Source organism: Chamaea fasciata, unplaced genomic scaffold (assembly GCF_029207755.1).
Source record: "Chamaea fasciata isolate MVZ Bird 193981 ecotype frontalis unplaced genomic scaffold, bChaFas1.0.hap1 SCAF_28, whole genome shotgun sequence".
Classification (NCBI taxonomy): domain Eukaryota; kingdom Metazoa; phylum Chordata; class Aves; order Passeriformes; family Sylviidae; genus Chamaea; species Chamaea fasciata.
In genome coordinates this window covers 1321301-1341679 of record NW_027094113.1, presented here as the reverse complement: position 1 = coordinate 1341679, position 20379 = coordinate 1321301, and the positions used below count along the sequence as shown (strand labels likewise).

At 59.2% G+C, this 20379-nt stretch overlaps 1 protein-coding gene across 1 annotated transcript; it reads left to right on the top strand.

Annotated features, from left to right (window-relative positions):
• The first annotated feature begins 2572 nt into the window (after nucleotides 1–2572).
• On the top strand, nucleotides 2573–19527 carry ATP8B3 (ATPase phospholipid transporting 8B3). Its single transcript, XM_066205617.1, has 27 exons — nucleotides 2573–2627; nucleotides 3144–3235; nucleotides 3858–3971; nucleotides 4918–5016; nucleotides 5417–5478; nucleotides 6488–6560; nucleotides 6655–6725; nucleotides 7232–7314; nucleotides 7805–7963; nucleotides 8434–8522; nucleotides 9101–9294; nucleotides 9985–10193; nucleotides 11452–11486; nucleotides 11828–11984; nucleotides 12668–12856; nucleotides 13285–13397; nucleotides 13774–13938; nucleotides 14231–14342; nucleotides 14592–14667; nucleotides 15073–15211; nucleotides 15640–15907; nucleotides 16329–16552; nucleotides 17118–17201; nucleotides 17486–17725; nucleotides 17932–18070; nucleotides 18319–18449; nucleotides 19266–19527. The coding sequence occupies exons 1-27, from the start codon at nucleotides 2573–2575 to the stop codon at nucleotides 19500–19502; spliced, it is 3609 nt and encodes a 1202-aa protein (XP_066061714.1). The 3' UTR covers nucleotides 19503–19527.
• Nucleotides 19528–20379: the final 852 nt, after the last annotated feature.

The window sequence follows — 20379 nt, the reverse complement described above, 5'->3', positions numbered from 1 at the left end:
CCTGGCACCAATTTCCAGCCTGTTCCCACCTCCCCCAAGTGCACTTTTTATCTCTAATTACTGAGGTGATGAGTGAGGTTTTGTCAAGAGCTTTCTTGGATCTGAGGTTTCTCGGATACCTCCTCGAAAATATTTTTCCAGTGCTTTGAATCACTTTTTTTTCCCCTTTCCCCCTGCTCCAGGCCTGGCAGGAGGCAGCATTCCCGGCTGCCTTTGCAGGGCACTCAGCCCCATGGAGTGTCCTGCCTGTGCCAGCTGCAGGTGCTCAGCCAGCCGTGCTTTTGTTTGGCACCCTTTGGGAACAGGGATGCTTTGGAGCTGCTGAGTGGGGCCTGGTTGGGGGTAATGGTGATCCTGACCGGGCACAATGGGGCTCAGAGATGCCAGGCACGGTGGGGACACGATGGATCAGCAGCTTCAGGCCTGATCCTGAGCACGAGGGGACCAGGACAAATAAAACCAGGAGTGTGTCTTGGTGAGACTCGGAAGGTCGCTGGTCTGGAAGCAGCAAGCCCAGGAAAACACCTTGGAATCTCTCACTGTCAGCCTCACCCCAAATATTGGTGTCCTGGAGCGAGGAGTGAGGGCAGAGGATGCTTTGGGCCACTGGTCAGAGCCCCGAGGGCACAGCCAGGGTCAGTGGCCCTGAGCAGCCCCCTGGGACCCCCACCCCTCGTCTCGGGAAGCTCAGCCAGGGCTCAGTTCTAGACCAAGCCCCCACGGTGGGTCTGGCTGCAGCTTGGCCACGCTCCTGGGCCTTGCTGTGGACCCTTGGAGCTGTCTTGTCCCAATGGATGGGCTGTGTCTCACCTTGCCCTTTGTCTCCTTCGCAGTCCTGACTCCAGACTTCCAAGCTCACATCTGGATTTCTTCATCAGGAGCTCGGCTGAGGCTCAGGGCTCATCCCCACTGCCACCCCTGGCCCTGCCCTGGTTGCCCGTGGTTAGGACCTTAGAATGGGCTGGGTTGGACCTTCGAGCTCATCCCATTCCACCCCTGCCACTATCCCAGGCTGCTCCAGGCCCTGTCCAGCCTGGTCTTGGACACTTGCAGGGATGGGATCAGGGTTTGTGAGCAGGTGACTCAGTTTTCTCTGTCCTGGATACCCTGAGGTTCATCTTGTCTCCTGCTGGATTTTCCCCGTGGAGCAGCTGCCTCCACTGGGCCTGTATCCCTTGGCCTGTTTCTGGTCTCTGAGGAGATCCCCCATATCCCTATCCCAGGGGAGCCCATCCCTCTGGTGGGAGGAAAGAGGGCAATGTGCTTGCCAGCAGCAGGAGATGGAGGGGTTTGGTGTCCCCCCTTTGTCCCTCTGCAATCAGAAAGGTGTCCCCAGCTGGCAGCACCCTGGGACAAGGACACACTGGGGTCACAGCAGGGAGGAAGGTGGGAAATTTGCATTTCTCTGTGTCAACACTGTTTTGCCTAAACTAAATGGTCACAGCCCGTCTGGGCACTTCTCTGGGTTTGCTGTGTGGGAGAGATCTCATCCCTCCAGGTCTCCACCTGCTCTTCCTGCTCCCCCTTCCCTGGGACAAATGGGAGCGGGAGCTTTGGGTTGTAGCAGGAGTGTCCCACCACCCCCAGCAGCTCCCTGAAACCCTTCCTTCCTCCTCAGCCACGCTGTGAAAACAAAGAAAGCAACATTTGGGGCCCCAATTTGCCCCCAGCAGCTGTGGCTGCCCCTGGATCCCTGCGAGTGTCCCAGGCTGGACGGGGCTTGGAGCAACCTGGGATAGTGGAAAGTGTCCCTGCCATGGCACGGGTAGAATGGGATGAGCTCTGAGGTTCCTCCCAGCCCAGACCATTCTGGGACTGTGTGTGCTGAGCTCAGGGGTGTCCTTCAGGATCCAAGGACAGGGGCAGCACCAAGTGCTGGGTGGTAAAGAGGGATTTTGTGGATCAAAGCTTTTTCTGGGCAAGCTCTTGGCTGCAGGGGCTGAGGTGCTGTTGGTGTTTGGGTCTCGGACCTGGAATGAGGAAGGATGCCCGGCCAGTGGCATCTGGGAGGTGTGTTGGGACAAACCAACACCCACGAGGAGTGGGAGAGAAGTTGGTACTTTGGGTTAAAGAATGGAAGAAGTGATCAAAGGAGCGAGATAAGAAATAACGGCAGGGACTGTCTTCTGGTGGGATTATTTAATAATAAGGTAATTAATGCTTTATCCCTCACTGCCTCCTTTCATGTGAGGATCACAAAGCGCTTCACAAATGTTAATTAATCTTCCCTACCATCCCTGCAGGAAGGTCACGGAGCCACCAGGCGTGAGGGAAATCTTGTCATTGATGGAGGTGGCTGCTGTCCCAGCACGATGGGAGCTTGGGTGGGGTGGCAGGACAGGGAGAGCTCCAATCCCTCACCAATGACTTCAAATGATTTCCAGTAACTTTCCCAGAGGGCAAAAACGTCTTTGAGTTGTCACAGGCAGCTGGGCTGAATGTCCCTCTCATAGGGTGTCCTGCCCTGGAGCCTTGGGAAGCTGGAGCATGCCAGTGGGATCAGGCTGTCGTTGCTCAGGGTTTCAGGTCTCTGTGGTTGTCCTTGTCCCCAGGTCCTGGCAGTGGTGGCAGCATGGCTGAGCAGGACCCAGCCCCAGGCTGCCCAGGTGGGAAGCGGCAGCTGCCAGGTCAGTGTGCAGTGGGTGTGCTTTGGGGATTTTCCCGGCTTTCAGACACTTTATGAGGAAGTAGGACACGGTTGTGAAATGGGGAGGGAGAAGATCTGGCGTGAGGAGGGACTGTCAGCTGGGGCAGGTGTTGGGAACAGGGCTGGGATGTTCCCTGCTTGGCAGGGTCTGCTCTGGGATGGCAAAAATGGAACTGGGAGAGGAATGACCCTGACTGGAACAGTAAAGACTGGGGGCTCCTCCTGCCCGTGGCCTGAGCACCAAACCTGAGCTGTCAACCAGACCCTGAGCCCACGAGGTGACCCTGAGGCTCGGGGCTCTTGCAGCTCTGGAATGTTCTGGTCTCCTGCTCTCTCCGTCCCCTGTCAGTGACCCTGAGACCCAGCCCCTCCCTCTGCCCGTGGGAAGCCACCCCAGCAGTGACCACCACTGCTCCTGGTGTCCTGGGGGCTGCAGGCTGGTGGCCTGGCTCCCACGGGGACTGCTGGATGTCCACGTGTCCACTTGCTTTTCCAGCTTTCACCTGGGAGGTGAGGGCCAACGACCGCAGCTACCACAGGCAATTCAAGAAGAAATCTGCCTTCTGCCTGAGCAAGAGGAAATACTCGGTGAGCCAGGATGGGCCTGGGCTTCCCCTCCCCAGCCCCTCATCCCTGAGCCGGTGGTGGCGGGGGGACAGGGCAGAGATGCTCCAGAGGGGAATCCAGCAGGGTGGAGGGTCACACACACAATCCCCAGGGAGATGAGGTGCTGCTCCCTCCCTGCCTGGTGCCCCCCCAGAGCTGTTGGAGAAGGGGCAGAGCTGTGTGAAGACTTTTCAGTCTGGTGGTCTAGTCAAGAGAAACATTTTTCAAAATCCGTTGAGTGAGCAAAACCAGATTTTTTATTTTATTTTTTAGCTAAAGAACATCGAGGTGAGTGAGCTGGGCTTTAGATCATGGTCAGGATCACAGAATGTTCTGAGTCGGAAGGGACCCACAAGAATCCAACTCCTGTTGAATGGCCCACGTGGGGAACAAACCCGCAAGCAAATGATTTTGTTCTCAATTTTACGCAGCCCTTGGATCTGAGAAATCCTTGTTTTCCCTTATGGCTTTGGTAATTTTTTTAAGGCATCTCTCGTGCTGCGAGAAATCCTAAGAACACCAGGATGTTTGGGCATTTGCAGAGCAGGTCCCTGATTTCCCAGGGCTGCCCTGGCAGTGGCTGTGACCCCCCTGTCCCCCACAGGGCAATGCCATCAGGACAGCCAAGTACAACCTGCTCACCTTCCTGCCCCTGAACCTCTACGAGCAGTTCCACCGCATGGCCAACGTCTACTTCGTCTTCGTCATCCTCCTCCAGGTGGGGTGAGCACTGCGGGAGCACCGAGTGTGTGCCAGGGCTCTGCCCAAGGAGGCTTCTCTGCAGTCCAGAGCAGGGAATCTGGGCTAAAAGGTTTCCCAGGATGAGGCTTTTCCGTGGTGTTCGGTGTCTTTTGGGAACTCTGAGGGGTTTCACCTGTGTCAAGTGTGGTTAATTTAAATGAAAGCCTCCCAACATCAGCAGGACGTGGAGCTGCTGGAGCCAGTGCAGAGGAGGCCACAGAGCTGCTCCAAGGGCTGGAGCCCCTCTGCTCTGGGGACAGCCTGGGACAGCTGGGGCTGTTCACCTGGAGAGGAGAAGGCTCCAGGGAGAGCTCAGAGCCCCTGGCAGGGCCTGAAGGGGCTCCAGGAGAGCTGGAGAGGGACAGGGGACAAGGGATGGAGGGACAGGACACAGGGAATGGTTTCCACTGCCAGAGGACAGGGATGGATGGGAGATTGGGAAGGAATTGTTGGCTGTGAGGGTGGGGAGGTCCTGGCACAGGGTGCCCAGAGCAGCTGTGGCTGCCCCTGGATCCCTGGCAGTGTCCCAGGCCTGGGGCTGGGAGCAGCCTGGGCTGGTGGAAGGTGTCCCTGCCCATGGCAGAGGGTGGAATGGGATGGGCTTTAAGGTCCTTTCCAACCCAAATCTTTCCTTGATTCTATAAAATGGGTTTGGTCCGCATGTAGGTGAAGCTCACACTGACCACACCAAAATAGAAATTCATCCCTCCAAAGTCAGAGACCCAGGAGCATTTCACGCCTCAAAAAGAGGTGGAAACCCACCAAAAGAGGTGTCTGTAACAGAGATATTGATTTGAGGGTGCTGACATGGGTTCCTGCCACCCTCGGGCGCTGTCTTGGGGGTGAGGGAGTCACTCAGCCACCCCAAGTGTCCCGAGGTGGGAGAGGAGTTGTGTCACTGGTGTAAAATTCTCCTTCTCCAGACTTTCCCTGAGATCTCCACGCTGCCCTGGTACACTCTGCTGTTCCCCCTGAGCTGCCTTCTCATCATCCGGGGGCTGCGGGACCTCATTGATGACATTGTGAGTGACGGGGGTGGCCCTGGGGACACGGGCAGGGAGGGGCCCTTTGCTGTGAGCTGAACTGAGGAGCTCAGGAGCTGCTGCCATCCATCACTCCTGAGGTGTCACCTACTCCACCACATCCACGTTTGTTTTCATTTTCCCTCGGGAAGGATGTGATGCCTTCGATGCTTTCCTTGGGGGTCAAGGTATTTAACACCTTGACCTCGGGCTGTAGTGCCAGGTTGGTCCCCAGAAATACCTGAGGGGAATTCAGCCTCTTTATTCATCAGAACACATCTCCCCGTGGCTCAGAACGCAGCTCTGCGGCTGAGGAGGGAGGTGGTGGCATCAAGGGGTTGTTTTTGTGGAGCAGGACAAGCTGGCATGGCTTTGGCCTCTGTGTCTCTCCTGTGTGCAGGGCCGTCACCGAAGTGACAGGAACATCAACAGCAGGCCGTGTGAAATCCTGGCTGGGAAGAGGTGAGGGGCTCTGGGAAGCTGTGCCTGTGTTTTCTACACCCTCGTGGAACAACAGAGCAGCTGAAGTGCTGACAGTCCTTGAGCAGCTGAGAAGGGGTTTGGTGGGACTGTCCCGGGCTCTGCAAGCTCCTTTCACCTCCCAAAATGTTCTACAGCTCCTTCTGTGGGATTGATCATGTTCCAGTCACGGGCAGCTGGTTTTAAAAAGCCCCAGTTTGCTGTGATGTGCTGGGGGAGGCTTTCCTTGGCCACAGAATTCCTCCAGGTCCTCAAATCCAACCCACAGACCCGTGTCCCTGCCCAGCACTGCTCCAGGGAAAGATGAGCTTTTCCCCCCTTGGTAAGGGTGCTGAAAGTCCCTGTCACCTGTAGGTACAGGGACATGGATGTGACACATGAGTCCTGTGCCACCCTCGGTGCTCAGCCCTCTGGAGGTGGCACAAGAGTCTGGAGGCCCAAATCCTCCAGGAATTTGGGACAAGCACAGGCTGAAACCCCCACAGCCCGCTGTCCCACTGCTCTGTAGGGCCAAAAAGTTGTCCCCTTGATGCCTTGGGAAGGCTGATCTGAAACGGAGGCTGGACAAGGCTAGAGAATAAAGCAGATGTTTATTGAAAGGCCTCCAGGATCCACCTTGGGCAGGACAAGAGTCTGGCCAGGGCTGCACCCAGGGTGGACCCAAAATGGTCACAAAATGGACGAGTGGTCACGAGGTCTCACACTTTTACAAGTTTTGGTTCATTTGCATGTTGGGGTTTAATTGTCCAATTCCAGCTCCAGGCTGTGAGGTCCCATCCTGCTTGTCCCTCCCTCCAGCCCACCCTTGTTTGTGCTTTTGGGGCTGAGAGTTGTCCTCGGTGTGCAGCAGGACAAGGATTTGTTTTGTGTCCCTGCTGTGTGCAGAGCTGAGTGACACCGACTGTGAGCTCAGAGCTGCACCCCTGGGCAGCACAGAACCTGAAATACACGAAAGATGAAACTTAAGGCACCACCCTGGATGCCCCCGCAGGTTCCGCTGGCAGAAGTGGTGTGACATCTGCGTCGGGGACATCGTGCGGCTGCGCAAGGACAGCGTCGTCCCGGTGAGGGGGGCCCGGAGCTGGCCGTCCCCTGGGGGGACTCGGTCACCAGGGGCTCATCCAGGTGCTCTCTCTCCTCCTTTTTTTGTTCCTCAAGGCTGACCTGCTCCTGCTGTGCAGCTCCGAGCCCAGCAGCCTGTGCTATGTGGAGACCGCTGACATTGATGGGTGAGGACAGGGATAGGGACCCCTCTGGCCATGGGGGGACAGGGACAGAGGCCGGAGACTCTGGTCTTGGGGACCCACCAGTGCTGGGAGGGTTCAGGGAAACCACAGGATGTTTTGGATCCTCCAAAACCCAAACCTGCAGACACCCCAGAAATGCGGATTTGACCCACAAATGTTGAAAATGGGAGTCCAGAGGCTCTGGTGAGGGTTCCACAGAGCACCTGGCAACCTCAGGCCAGTGTCCCCATCTCCCAGCTCCTTCCCAGCCCGTCCTGCCCCCTCCCTGCGCAGGATGATTTAACGGCAGGGTCCCTGGGCCAGGGCTCTCCCTGCACGAGTGCTCCGCGTGTGGCATCACAGGTCCCTCTCTGGCATTTCACTGCCACCACTTGTGTAATTACCTGGTAATTAATGGCTGTCTCTGTCCCGTGGGCCTGACAGGAGGCTGAACAGCTCTGTCACCCACAGGGTTGTTTTATTTTCCTTTCCCTGGCTCCTGCTCACAGGGAAACAAACCTGAAGTTCAGACAGGCCCTTCTGGTCACGCACCAGGAGCTGGGGAGCGAGGAGAGCATGGCTGCCTTTGATGGTGAGTCTGCTGGCTGGGATGGAGTCAGCCTTGGGATTTCTCTGATCCCCTGTCCCCCATCAGTCCGACAAGAGGCTGGCAGCCCAAGGCCTCGTGGGGAGGCTCTGCCCATCACTTCCGCGATGGATCCACCAGGGATGTGCACCCTCCCCCTGCCCTGGATCTTGATTTTCCCGCTGGTACCAAGCTCTTGGTTCCCAAACCTGAGCTCAGCCCCTGCTGCTCCTCCACAGGGTGCAGAGCTCCCCTCTGCAAGGCCTTGGGGACGAAGGGGGTTGTGTCGGTGCCTTCTCCAGTCCACAGCCCAGCAAGGTTCCTGCGCCAACCAACCTCCCAGCACCTCCATTGGCCTTAACCCGAGCCATCCAAATCCCCCCTAGAGACAAACCCCAAATCTCCCTGAGAGGCCCCGAGCCCCCCTCTTTGGGGGGGACACGTGGAGCTGCGAGGGGAGGGCGGTTCTCTGTGTCCCCCGACCTTCCCCGTGCAGGCCGAGTGACGTGCGAGGAGCCCAACAGCCGCATGCACACCTTCACGGGCACCCTGCGCTGGCGGGGCCGCGCCCACGCCCTGGACAGCGAGCGGATCCTGCTGCGGGGCTGCCGCGTTCGCAACACCGCGCTCTGCCATGGCTTGGTGCTCTACGCAGGCGAGTGTCCCTGCCCGCGCCGCGGAGGGCCGGAATCCTCCGGCATCGCGGGGATTTTAAGCTGCCCGAGCGCTTCCAGCAGCGGCGGGTGCCGTTCCCGGCCGGCACAAGGCGGAGGAGCTGCCACGGTGTGTGCCGGTGGTGTTGGGATCGCTGGTGGGAGGGGAGGTGGTACCAAACCTCTCCTCATCCCGGGTTATCTCCCAGCTGCACCTCATGCCGGATCCAGCCCACGCAGTGCAGCTCAGGGCCGGGCCGTGGGGAGCTGTGGGGAGCTGTGGGGTGAGAGCTGCTTGAGCATCACAGTTTGGAGCGTGCAGCCATGGCTCGATGGGCACTGACGGAGAGAGGGTCCCCTCTGGGCTCTGCAGGGGAGGGGAGGTGTCACTGTGGAGGGAAGCGGCCTCCCTGACCTGCGGGCGAACCTTCTGGGGACTCGCGTTTTTACTTGGGAAATGTTTCCTGCCCAGGGTTTGATTCCAAAATCATGAGGAACTGTGGGAAGATCAAGCGGAAGAAAACCAAGCTGGACCACCTGATGGATCGGCTGGTGATCGTGGTGGGTGTGGTGCAAACACCTCTGCCCTGCTCCTGGGGTGGCTCACAGGGCTCCTCGTGAGAGGCCTCTTGCTTGGCTGGTGCTGCTTTTCTTCATCTTGCAATATTTGGCCCAAAGTATCTTGGGTTAACATGTTCAGAGGATCAGAGAATCCGAGAGTGGTTTGGGTTGGAAGGGACCTCAAAGCCCATCCAGTGCCACCCCTGCCATGGGCAGGGACACCTCCCACTGTCCCAGGCTGCTCCAAGCCCCGTCCAGCCTGGCCTGGGACACTGCCAGGGATCCAGGGACAGCCACAGCTGCTCTGGGCACCCTGTGCCAGGGCTCCCCACCCTCACAGCCAACAATTCCTTCCCAATATCCCGTCCAGCCCTGCCCTCTGGCAGTGGGAAGCCATTCCCTGTGTCCAGTCCCTCCATCCCTTGTCCCCAGTCCCTCTCCATCTCTCCTGGAGCCCCTTTAGGCCCTGCCAGGGGCTCTGAGCTCTCCCTAGAACCTCCTAGAGAAGAGCCCGGTGGGCTCTGTGATCCTGGGACTTTCTCATCTTGGGACATTCTCATGCTGGCTTCCCACCCCAGATCTTCCTGGTGCTGTTGGTGACATCCCTGGGCCTCGCCGTCGCCTCTGGGTTCTGGGCCAGGACATTCCAGGAGAAGCACGGATACCTGGCTGCCCTCTACAGGCACACGAGCCCTGCCCAGCAGGCCTTCCTCAACTTCTGGGGTTTCACCATCCTGCTGAGCGTCATCATCCCCATGTCCATGTACATAACGTAAGGACCACGGAGCTTGGCAGGGTTCAGGGCTCAGCACCCACCCCCTGCCCTCGCCCCTCACCTGCAACTTGGGTCATGGCCCCAAAGTGAGGCTGCACTGAGGGCCGGCGTGTGGCCCAGGTCACTCCCGGGTGCTCCCTTAGCAGGGAGAGGGGAAGGGTGGATGGGGTGTGTATCCTACAAACACCGAGGATGTGCTTTGAGACCTTCCCAGGGGAAAAGCAGAACAGGGATCCAAGCCCTGGGCTGGTGTTGGGAATCGTGGGTGGGCTGAGGATGGCTCTGAGGAAGGTGCAGCTCCCTGGGAGCAGGATCTGAGATATTCCTGGAATTCCCATGGACAGCAGCAGGGTGGGGGAGGAGAAGGGCACAGCTGCTCTGTGCAGGCAACAATCAGAATTTACGTGGAAAAAGCTGTTTCCAAACTTTTGGGCCCTTCACTGGACCTCCAGATCTGTGAGTTTGACCACCAAGGGCCAGAATTCCAGAGGGGACTCGGTGGGTGATGAGCTTTTTGGAAGCCTGGCCACGAGCAATGAAAACCCTCTGGCGTCCCCCAAGCCCAGAGCAGGAGGATCGAGGTGGGGACCTCCCCCTGCCTTTCCTTCCTGTGTCAGGTCCCCAGCGCCCCTGGGTGGTGAGCAGCACCATCTCCTTCTCCCTGTTTTCTCCTCCTGGACTCCCTAGGTTGGAATTCATCTACCTGGTGAACAGCTGTTTTATTAACTGGGATCTGGAGATGTATTACGATGCCAAGGACATCCCAGCTGAGGCCAGGAGCACCAGCCTCAGTGACCAGCTGGGCCAGATCGAGTACATCTTCTCAGACAAGACGGGCACCCTGACACAGAACGTCATGAGCTTCAAGAAGTGCTGCGTCAACGGGACCATCTATGGTAACCCGGGCTGGGATGAGTTTGTAGGGGCTCAGATGAGCCTGGAGCTGGTTCTTTCCACCCCTCCTGAGGTGGGCTGGTGTTGGTGGTGCTGTAGGAACTCTCCTTGTCCTCGCCCCCCACGTTTCAGGGCCTTTTCAGGGCTGCCACGCCTGAGGTCCCACCGGTCTGGTGTTCCCAGCACACGGAGTCAGGGCACAGTCCTGGCCTCCAACACGGGAGAGGTTTCGTGGCCTAAACTCAGCTGAGATCAGCAAAGTTTTCCCTGATAAAAAAGGGAGCCTGGGGCAGCTACACCCAACACGGTGTGGGTGAGGTGGATCCTGCCTGGAATCGTGAGCTGATGCTGGCCCAGGCAGAGGAGAAACGGGAGAGGGCCCAGGAGAGCCCGTGGACTTTTGTTTTAAGGTCCTGTAGAGAAAAAGGAGCTGTGGCTTTTCCTCTTTTCATCATTTTCTAGGGAATCTCCAGCTTGGTTGCCAAATCTGGGCACTTTGAGGCTTTCAGGTGACCTATGGAGTAGGCGAGGAAATGATTATTGTCCTTGAGTTGTTTAATTAGAGTGAACATATGTAATTGCTCTCTCTCTTTTATTTTTCTTTTTGTCTTTTTGGGGGTTTGGGGTTTTTTAACCATTTTTACATTTAAAAATTTATTATTTTTAATGAGTCTGCTTGGTTTCCCCCATAAAACCTTGAAAATTGCTGAGTCCTTCCTCCTCTCATTGCTGTACTTACTCCAGCTCTTGGCTCACTTTGGGAGCCATCATGATGCTTAATTATTGAAATTTAATGAGCAGGGCAGACCCAAGCTTGAACGTGAGGCCATGTTTTCTTGAGATAAGTATCATGTGCTTGAGACAAATGTACAGCGATAAAAGCAAAAGGGAGGGCCAAAAAAAACCTAGCAAAGCTTTTAGGCAGGAATAAGCCAAATTTTCCCTGCCTGGTGTAGCACATTCCACCTCTGTGGAGCAGCATCTCCCTAATTCCAGTAGTCTTTGGCCAAACGCAGAATCTGCCAGGAAATTCAGCTGAAAGTAGGTCTGAATTTTTTCCCATTAAAATCATGGTGAAAATTTGAACAAAAAGCCAAAAAGGTGAGGCCTGGATGTCCCAGTGGAGTCTGACACTGAGCAGATGCTGAACTGGTGCCTTTTTGCTATTTTTTTGGCCAGCAGGAGCAGGAGTCACTCCAGAGAAGCTGCTCCAAGCCCCCTGCCAGCCCCCTATTGACTGGATTATTTCTATTTTGGCAGGTCCAGGCACAGGCCATGAGAACAAACAGCCACCGGTGCGTAAGTCCCCCCTCCCACGTGCCCTGGAGCCGTCACTGGTGACATTGGTGACAGCAGGCACAGCCAGCTCCCAACAGGGTCCAGGCTCTCAGAGTGGCCTGGCGAGTTTGCCCCTCCCTCAGCTGCCATTCGGGACAGGGGTTATAAAATTATTTCAGTTCGGATTTTTAGGGTTTTTTTCATCCCCAGACGTTTTACACTCACCCCCTTGACGTGGGCAGGGCAGGGCTGGGCTCAGCCTCTGTGCCAGCAGAGCGCCACTGCGTCACATCCCCGGTGTTCCTGGGGCCACGGAGCCCTGTGCTCAGCCCCTGCATCCTGCCTGTGCCTCCTGCAGGGCTCGCGGCTGACCCGGCAGCACCCCGGGGAGCAGAAGTCGGATGTTTGCGATGTGACGCTGCTGGAAGCCGCCCAGAGGGACAGTGACCCGGTGCTGAGGGAGTTCCTGAGGCTGCTGGCCCTCTGCCACACCGTCATGGTGGAGGACAGGGGCGGTGGGTCGAGCTGCCCCTCGGGGCTCTGGGGCCGTGCTGGGGTTCGGTGAGCCCAGCAAGGCTCAGCTGTGGGGAGCAGCGGGTGTGAGAGCCCGGGGACGGCTCGTGCCGCTGTCACTGTGTCATGGGTTGGTGTTTGGGGGTGTTTTAAGGCTCGTGGGTGGGAATTGAAGCGCAAGGGGGATAATCCTGCCCTGGGCAATGGAGCAGAAGGGATCACAGAATCCCAGAATGGCTGGGCTTGGGAGGGACCTCAAAACTCATCCAGTTCCATCCCCGCCATGGCAGGGACACTTCTGGGTTAAAGTGTCTTGACCAAGTGTCTTGGGTTGCTCCAAGCCCTGTCCAACCTGGCCTTGGACACTGCCAGGGATCCAGGGGCAGCCACAGCTCTCTGGGCACTCTGTGCCAGGGCCTGCCCACCCTCCCAGGGAACAATTCCTGCCCAATCTCCCATCCATCCCTGCCCTCTGGCAGTGGGAAGCCATTCCCTGTGTCCTGTCACCCCAGGCCCTTGCCCCAAGTCCCTCTCCAGATAAGACAAGGAGAACTGAGTTTCCCCAGCCTGGCAGCTCAGGCTGCAGGGTGTCACAGCTACTGCTGGGCAAGAACAGGGCATTGCAGCTGTCCCAGTGTGGTTTGGCTGGGAGTCTCCGTGTGTAATCCCTGCTCCTCTCCTGCAGACCAGCTGGTTTACCAGGCAGCCTCCCCGGATGAGGAAGCACTGGTGTTGGCAGCCAGGAACTTGGGCTACGTCTTCCTGGCCCGGACACAGGACAGCATCACCATCAGGGAGCTGGGCAGGACCAGGACGTACGAGGTGTTGGCCATGCTGGACTTCAACAGCGACCGCAAGAGGATGTCAGTCCTGGGTGAGTGGGCTGGGCTGCCCCTCCAGGGTCCCTTCTGTGCTCAGCCCTATGAGGGATGGCTCTGGAATGGCTGCAGGTGGCCACAGCTGGCACCAGGCTCCCAAGGGTCATCCTGGTCATCCCTGAGGGTTTGCTCACCTTGGTCAAGGCAGCCGAGAAGGGTTTGAGCAGCCAAGAGAGAGGAAGTAAATCCAGGGCTCGGAGGAGTTGTGTGAGGAACTGACAGACCCTGAGGCCTGATTCTGCCCCGTGGTGGTGCAGATCTGGGGACATCCCTGTGCTTCCCATGGCCACAGATGGAAAAGCACTGGCGAGCCCTGTGGTGCCTTCTGGGGGCCGGCACGGGCCAGCGTGGCCACTGTGCAGGGACAGCGATGGACAGGAGCCATCGCTGAGGGGACCTAAGGTGTCCTTCCCCTCCGTGCCAGTGCGAGACCCCCAGGGCACCATCCGGCTCTACACCAAGGGTGCCGACACCGTCATCCTGGAGCGGCTGCGGAGGCGAGGGCCCAAGGAGACCCTCACCGAGAGAGCGCTGGATGTGAGTCCCGCAGCAGCCAGGGGTGACAGGACCGCTCCCCCTCCCGCTGGCTTTGGGCTGGGTGTCCTGCAGTCTGTGCCCTGCTGCTCTTCCTCCCGTTGCCTTGGGGATTTTGGTTCTGCCTTCTCCTCTAGGAGCCTCACCTGCATGTGGGACAGGGGGTAAGAGGGCGTGGAATCCACCTTTGGTGTTCTGCACGGGCCAGCTGCGTCCAAGGGTGCTCGTGGGGATGCTGCAGGAGGGGGGAAGGGAGTCAGAGAGACGCCCGGGTCCTGGAGTGTCTGTGGCTCTGCCCGTGGCTGGCCTGGCGTGATGCCCTGGTGCTGTGACAGTGGTCCTGGGGAGGGAGGAGAGTCCTGATGTCTCCTCCCTGCAGCGCTTTGCAGAGGAGACGCTGAGGACGCTGTGCGTGGCCAGCAGGGAGGTGAGCGAGGCCGAGTTCCGCGCCTGGAGCCGGAGGCACCGCGAGGCCGCGGTGCTGCTGCAGGACCGTGCCCAGGAGCTGGACAGGCTCTACGAGGAGATGGAGCAGAACCTGCAGGTGGGCCGGGGCTGGGGTCAGGAAGAGCTGTCTGTGCCCCAGAGGGCAGACATGGGGCTTTGGCTCTCCGGAGTGAGAAGTGTCCAAGCCAAAACCCATTCCCGGGGTGGGAGGACAGGTGGGGTTTTCCCCGAGGGGTGACCTTGTGACATGCCAGTGGACACTGGGGTGTCCAGCTGTAGCTATCAGCTGTGTCTACCCCCATCAAGGGCTGCTGGTTGGATGCAGGGGTGATTCCCACCCCCGTGTCCTGCCCTGCCCCGTGCCATGACGCCCCATCACCCCCCACCAGCTGCTCGGGGCCACGGCCATCGAGGACAAGCTGCAAGAGGGAGTCCCCGAGACCATCCAGCTGCTGAAACTGGGCAACATCAAAGTGTGGGTGCTGACAGGAGACAAACAAGGTCAGTGGAGGCACCCCCAGACCCCCCAGCACATTTCAGCTTCTCCCCCAACCAGGACCAGAGGGGAGAAGGGCCAATGGCAGTGGGCAGGAACTGGTCCTGCTGCTCCCTTTCCTCTCCAACAGCAGCACATCCCACCTGCCAGGGGAAACTGAGGCAGGGGAAGGAGCTGCTGCCCACCAAGGGCTCTTGGAGCTGGGGGCTGGGGGCTGCCCTGGGCTGGGGGTCACTGACAGCTGGGTGTTGCAGAGACCGCAATGAACATCGGCTACGCCTGCAGGCTGCTGACGGATGACATGGAGATCCTGGAGGAGGAGGTGGTCAGGTGAGGAATCATCACCTCCTGGCTCAGGACATTGCTGTCCCTGCTGAGGACACTCTAGGGCAGAGGAACCGGGGTGGGGTGGGCAGAGCTCAGCTCAGAAGAAGTGCTTCTCCTTCCCTGTGCCAGCCTGGATGTCCATGGTCTTCACTGATGCTTTTCCAGGCCTCCCTGCCTGTTTCTTCTCCCACCCCACACTCTTCCTTGGCAGGCTTGGATCAGAAAGGGTTTAAGCTTCTCTCCAGCATCTAAACCAGGCTGATTTCTGATATCAGTGAATCTCTTCTTTGTTCCTACTGTTCCCACCAGGTCCCATCTCCCTAGCTTTGAGATGACCAAGGCCCACTGTGGGTCTCACCAGCATTCCCAGTGTCCCCAGCTCATGTCCAACCCCCCTTCCTCCCACAGTGAGATCCTCCAGGCTTACTGGGACAGCAACAACAACCTCAGTGGCAGTGGGGACGCCCCATGCAGCCGTCACCTCTCCCAGCAGCGCCCAGAGGCTCCGTGCCACAAGAGAGCCATCATCATCAGCGGGGACTTCCTGGTAAGGTGGCACCTGGGTGCTGTTCTCTGCTCCCTGCCTGATGGTTGTTCCCACCCTGGTGGTATCAGAGTGCTGGGTGGCACCAGCACGTGTAGGACATGGTGCTGCTCCTACCCAAAAGGTGGGAAAAGCCCATTTGGGGCTGGGGGATGAAGGGTGGACAGGAGAACAAGCTTGCACTGAGCATTTGGTGCTGGGGGGCTTTGACCAAAGCTGCCCGGCGTTCTGGGGTGACACAGGCTGGGTGGTGACCACCAGCTCTCGTGGTCATGCTGGGACATACTGGGCTCATGGTCACAGCACCTGCTCTGTGATGAGCTTGGAGAACACCAGAGTCACTCTTTTGGGGCATTTAAGAGCAATGCTGAGGAGCTGAGGGCTCTGAGGGCTACGGGTGAGGTCCCAGCCACCTGTGCTCTCCCCCCAAGGACAAAATCCTCCACACGGGAGAGGTGCTGAAGGAGAAGAAGGGGTGGCCGTGGCGGTGGCTGCGCTGTGATGGGGCCGAGGCCTCGCAGGACCAGGGAGGTCTGGTGGAGAAGGCCTTCGTGGACCTGGCCACCAGCTGCCAGGCCGTGATCTGCTGCAGGGTCACCCCCAAGCAGAAAGCCCTGATGGTGCAGCTGGTGAAGAAGCACAAGAAGGTCATCACCTTGGCCATTGGGGACGGGGCCAACGATGTCAACATGATCAAAAGTGAGGCTCAGGCACGGGGAGGTCACTGGTGTGTCCCACTGGTGATGGTGGTGCCCCATTTTTCATCTCCACCACCTCACCCGCCCCTTTGGGTTGAGGAACTGGGAGGGGAAGCCCCAAACCTGTTCCCCACATTGCTGTGCTGGGGGGGAGCGAGAGGCACAGGACAGGGAGCAGCCTGAGACAAGTGCAGGGTGAGCCACGTGCTTTTGGCATCTGGGATGAACCTCGATGAACCTTCCAACCCCAAGGTGGGCAGCCCCTGACACGGGGCTGTGCTCTGGAATATCCAGGACATGGGATAGAGGGGGCTTGTTCCCTTTGTCCGTCACTCCTGGATTCGCATTCCTGGGGACAACCCACGGGGAAGTCAAGCCCCCAGCTGCCCCCAACGCTCCCCGTGTGTGTTTGCCCCCCGCAGCCGCGGACATCGGGGTGGGCATCAGCGGGCTGGAGGGGCTGCAGGCTGTGCAGTGCAGTGACTACGCCCTGGCCCAGTTCTCCTTCCTGCAGCGCCTGCTGCTCGTCCACGGCCGCTGGAATTACCTGCGCATCTGCAAGTTCCTGCGGTACTTCTTCTACAAGACCTTCGCTGGCCTCCTGGCCCAGGTGTGGTTCGCTTTCCACAGCGGATTCACGGCCCAGGTGAGGGATGCTGGGGTCACATCCCTCCCTTGGAGGTCTCTACACCAGAGTTACAACTCACCCTGCTCAGGATCCCTCTGCTGGGATCGTGTCTGGAGGACATCATCTGGTGTCCACATCACCACCTTGGTCCCCTTTTCTCCCTCGCCCTGTCCAATTTCTTGTGTTTGCCTGACTGAGACGCAGCTGATTATCTGCACCAGTTATCTGCTTTTTACCTGGCTGGATTGGGAAAGCACCCTGGGGAAACTCGGGATCTCCCAGTGAGCTGCACTTCAGTCTTGGACAGATGCAGGACCCCGTGTGCATTAAGCTGGTTTCCTCCAAAATGGGAGTGTTGATCCCAAGGGCCATCATCAAGTGTGATTTGACTAGCAACGTGTGGACCTCCAGCCCCACCTCTATCTGCAGCATGACCCCACAGACGATGTGGGGCTGATGCAGGCGATGGGGCAAGTCCAGGGGGATTTCCATGTTTGGATCTGAGTGTCCTGGGGCCTGGACACCCTTTGTGAGTCTTAACAAAGCACCTCCAAGCTCACAGCTTCTCCCTGTTCCCTTTTAGCCTCTGTACGAGGGCTGGTTCATTGCACTCTACAATATTTTCTACACTGCCTACCCCGTGCTGTCCGTGGGCCTTTTGGAGCAGGTACGGCTTCCCTGGGCTCACCCAGCCCTGTGCCACCCTCGGCAGGCGGGAATCAGCCCAGCAGTCACTGCGCCCATCTCCACAGCCCCTGGTGCCAGGACATGGCATTGGCAGCTCGGTGGGCATTTGGAGCTCACCCTCAGTCCTGGGGTGCCTGTCCCCAGTCACCCCAGAGCCACTGGGCAGAGGGACCCACTGCAGCTCTGCCAGAGGGTGTGTGGGGTGGGGTGGCCCCATGCTGCTCCCCCCGTCCCTGCATTCCCTCTGGGATGCTCTCCCGGCAGGATGTGAGTGCCAAGAAGAGCCTGGAGTTCCCCGAGCTCTATGTGGTGGGGCAGCAGGACGAGCTCTTCAATTACCGTGTTTTTGGTGTCACCCTCCTGCACGGGGTGGGCACCTCTCTCATCAGCTTCTACATCGCGCTCTGGGCCTTTGAGGACCACGTTGGCACCAAGGCTGTGGGTGACTACGAGTCCTTCTCTGTCACAGTGGCCCTGTCAGCGCTGCTGTCGGTCCTCGTGGAGGTGAGCACTGATCTGCTCTTCCTCCTCCTGCCCCACAGCAGATCTTTAGGGTCCCTGGGCTTTAGCACTATCCCCAGTGGCTCTATGGCTGGGGGATGATCTCCCTGGGATGGAGGAGGAATTTGGCCAAAGCAGCTGAATGGAAGAGGGTCACCACGGCCCTCATGGGACTGTGTGCTCTGCCCACTCTGCCCTTGTCCCCACAGATTGTCCTGGACACTCAGTACTGGGCAGTGTTGTCCTTCCTGATGGTCACAGCCAGCCTGCTCCTCTTCTGCCTCTTCTCCTTCCTGACCCAAAGTGCTGGTGCCTTCAGGATAGCCCCTGCCATCTTCCGCTTCCCAGGTGAGGTGCCCTGGGGATCCCCATGGCCCTTCCCTGCCCTGGCCTCGGTGCTGGGAGCTGTTTCCTGCCCTGTAGATCATCTCCTCGTTGCCACTTCATGAACTGCTGTCTCGACTCTTAACTCCAGTTTAGATGCCATCTCCTCTTTAGAGCCCTCAGCACCTTCCTGGCTGGGGGCCTGTCCCCCAGCACTCGTTCCCTCTGCCCTCTGCACCTTCTCCACCAGAACATCACCTCTGTGTTGACAGATGCCAGCTGGAATGCCCTGACCGACCCCTACGTCCTGCTCGTGGTCCTGCTGTCCCTGGTGGTCAGCACGCTCCCCTCGCTCACGGTCCGTGCCTTCCGTGCCATCCTGGGCACAGCCACCACCCAGCAGGTGAGGGCTGGGGGGGCCTGGCAGGGGCAGGTCCTGCTTCCCACCAGTGTTGGTGTCTGGGATTGCTGACGGATGGCAAGGGGAGGCTCCCCAGGGAAGCCTGGACTGTAGTGCTGGGACATGTCACCTCTCCTTGGTGGTCCCGCTCATGGTGGTCCTTCATGACACTGGCACCAACTCTGGCTCCGGGGGCCTCTCCCAAAATTGTTCCGTGGGCCCGCAGGGGGGCCTGGGCCAACAGACCTGATCCAGCCCTTGGAGAGGGTCTGCTTTTGGTTGCAGGAAGGAATTGTCCTCCAGGACCCCCCAGGAGCATCTGGGCTCTGGTGCAGGTCCCGGTGCCACCACAGCCTTGGTGGAGCTCACCCCCACCTTCAAAAGAGTCCCAGGTGGAAACAAGGGTCGAGATTGTGCTCCAGAGCCCTGTGAGCTTTGCAGCCCCCGCGGGAGACTCCCCACATCCCTCATCCCATCATGGAAAAGGAGATCTTGGTGGAGCTGGGATCCAAACCCTGTCCTGGTGGAGGGTGTCCCTGTCTTACCGTGTGTCCCACCTTGGCCTGAGGGCTTGCCTGGGAGGTGTGCACAGCCCGTGGGGGAGCAGAGGTTGACGCTGTGCTCCAGAGCTCCATGAGCTTTGCAGATCGCCAGGAGAATCCCCACACTCCTCATCCCCATGGGAAATCAGGTCATCGTAGAGCCGGGAGCCAAACCGTGCCCTGGTGGAGGTGCCCCTACGCTCCCGTCATGTCCCTCCTTGGGGTGGGGGCTCTCCTGGGAGATGTCCCCAGCCCCGATCTCCGCATGTCCTTGCAGAAGATCCACCTGAAGGCCAAGCGGGACCCGGAGCCCCCGGTGGAGCTGCGATCCCACGTCCCCCGCGGCTCCTTCCGCCGCCGCTCCAGCTACGCCTTCTCCCACCAGGAGGGCTACGCCGGCCTCATCACCCGCGGGGCCAGTCTGCGTGCCAGGGCCACCCACGGCACCGCCCCGGGTCCCCTGCGCCCCCAGGGGCCCCCGGCCGCGTCCTGCCTGCGCTGCCCCTCGCTGTAGCTGTCCCGGCCGTCAGCCTCGCCCTGCGGGGACAGGGCGGGAGCAGCGGGGCGCACACCCGGCTGCTTCGCTCCTTTCCGGGGCCACCTTTCATCTCACCTGGTGCCTTTGCAGCCCCTGCGGTAGCAGAGGGGCTGGCCCGGCCCGGGGGGCTCCTGCTGTGGGTGCTGAGCCCCGGGCCGAGCCCTGCAGTGCTCCATGCCCCCCAGCTGGGGACACATGGCCTTTGCAGAGCTGTGGAGCTGTGACAGGCTCGGCCCCTCGCCTGTGACCCCCCGGCCGGCAGCACAGTCCCCTTCCCTCTGCCGAGCCCTCCGCGCCGGGGCTTCCTCGTGTGCGGGGCTCATCCCACCCAGGCACGACACACAAGAGCAGTGCTGCTGACCCAGACTCATTAACCCAGCTCTGGATTAATTCAAAGTCCCCATGGAGAGCAGCAGTGGGGCTGGGTGGGGGGTGAAGCACCTCACCCCTGCTCCTTCCCACCCACCGAGGACTGAGCTGCAGTGGCTGCACGAAGAGCCTTGTTTTGTGTTCTCCACCAAGGGCTGGTGTCAGTCCTGTGGCTTTTCTGTCACAGAGCAGCTCACAGAACCCTGCAGTGCTTTGGGTGGGACCTTAAAGCTCATCTCATCCCACCCTCTGCCATGGGCAGGGTCACCTCCAGCAGCCCAGGTGGCTCAGACTCGAGCAGTGCAGCTTCAAAATATCCCCTAATTTCTGGAGAGGCGGCCAGGTACAATTGATTGATTGGTTGATTGATTGATCACCTGCAGGTTTTTCTTCTCCAGCCAGACCAGCCTGGCTCCTGCAGGTCACTCCCCACCACTCCCAACTCCTGCCTTTGCTGTCCCTGCACAAGGGGCAGTGTCCTCTA

What these genes read in the sequence shown, in the direction of transcription:
- ATP8B3 (XM_066205617.1), top strand. Translation starts at nt 2,573, where the DNA reads ATGGCTGAGCAGGACCCAGCCCCAGGCTGCCCAGGTGGGAAGCGGCAG. An exon ending in TGGATCGGCTGGTGATCGTG is followed by an intron (nt 8,523 to 9,100) that starts GTGGGTGTGGTG and finishes TTCCCACCCCAG; the next exon opens with ATCTTCCTGGTGCTGTTGGT. An exon ending in TGCTGTCGGTCCTCGTGGAG is followed by an intron (nt 17,726 to 17,931) that starts GTGAGCACTGAT and finishes TTGTCCCCACAG; the next exon opens with ATTGTCCTGGACACTCAGTA.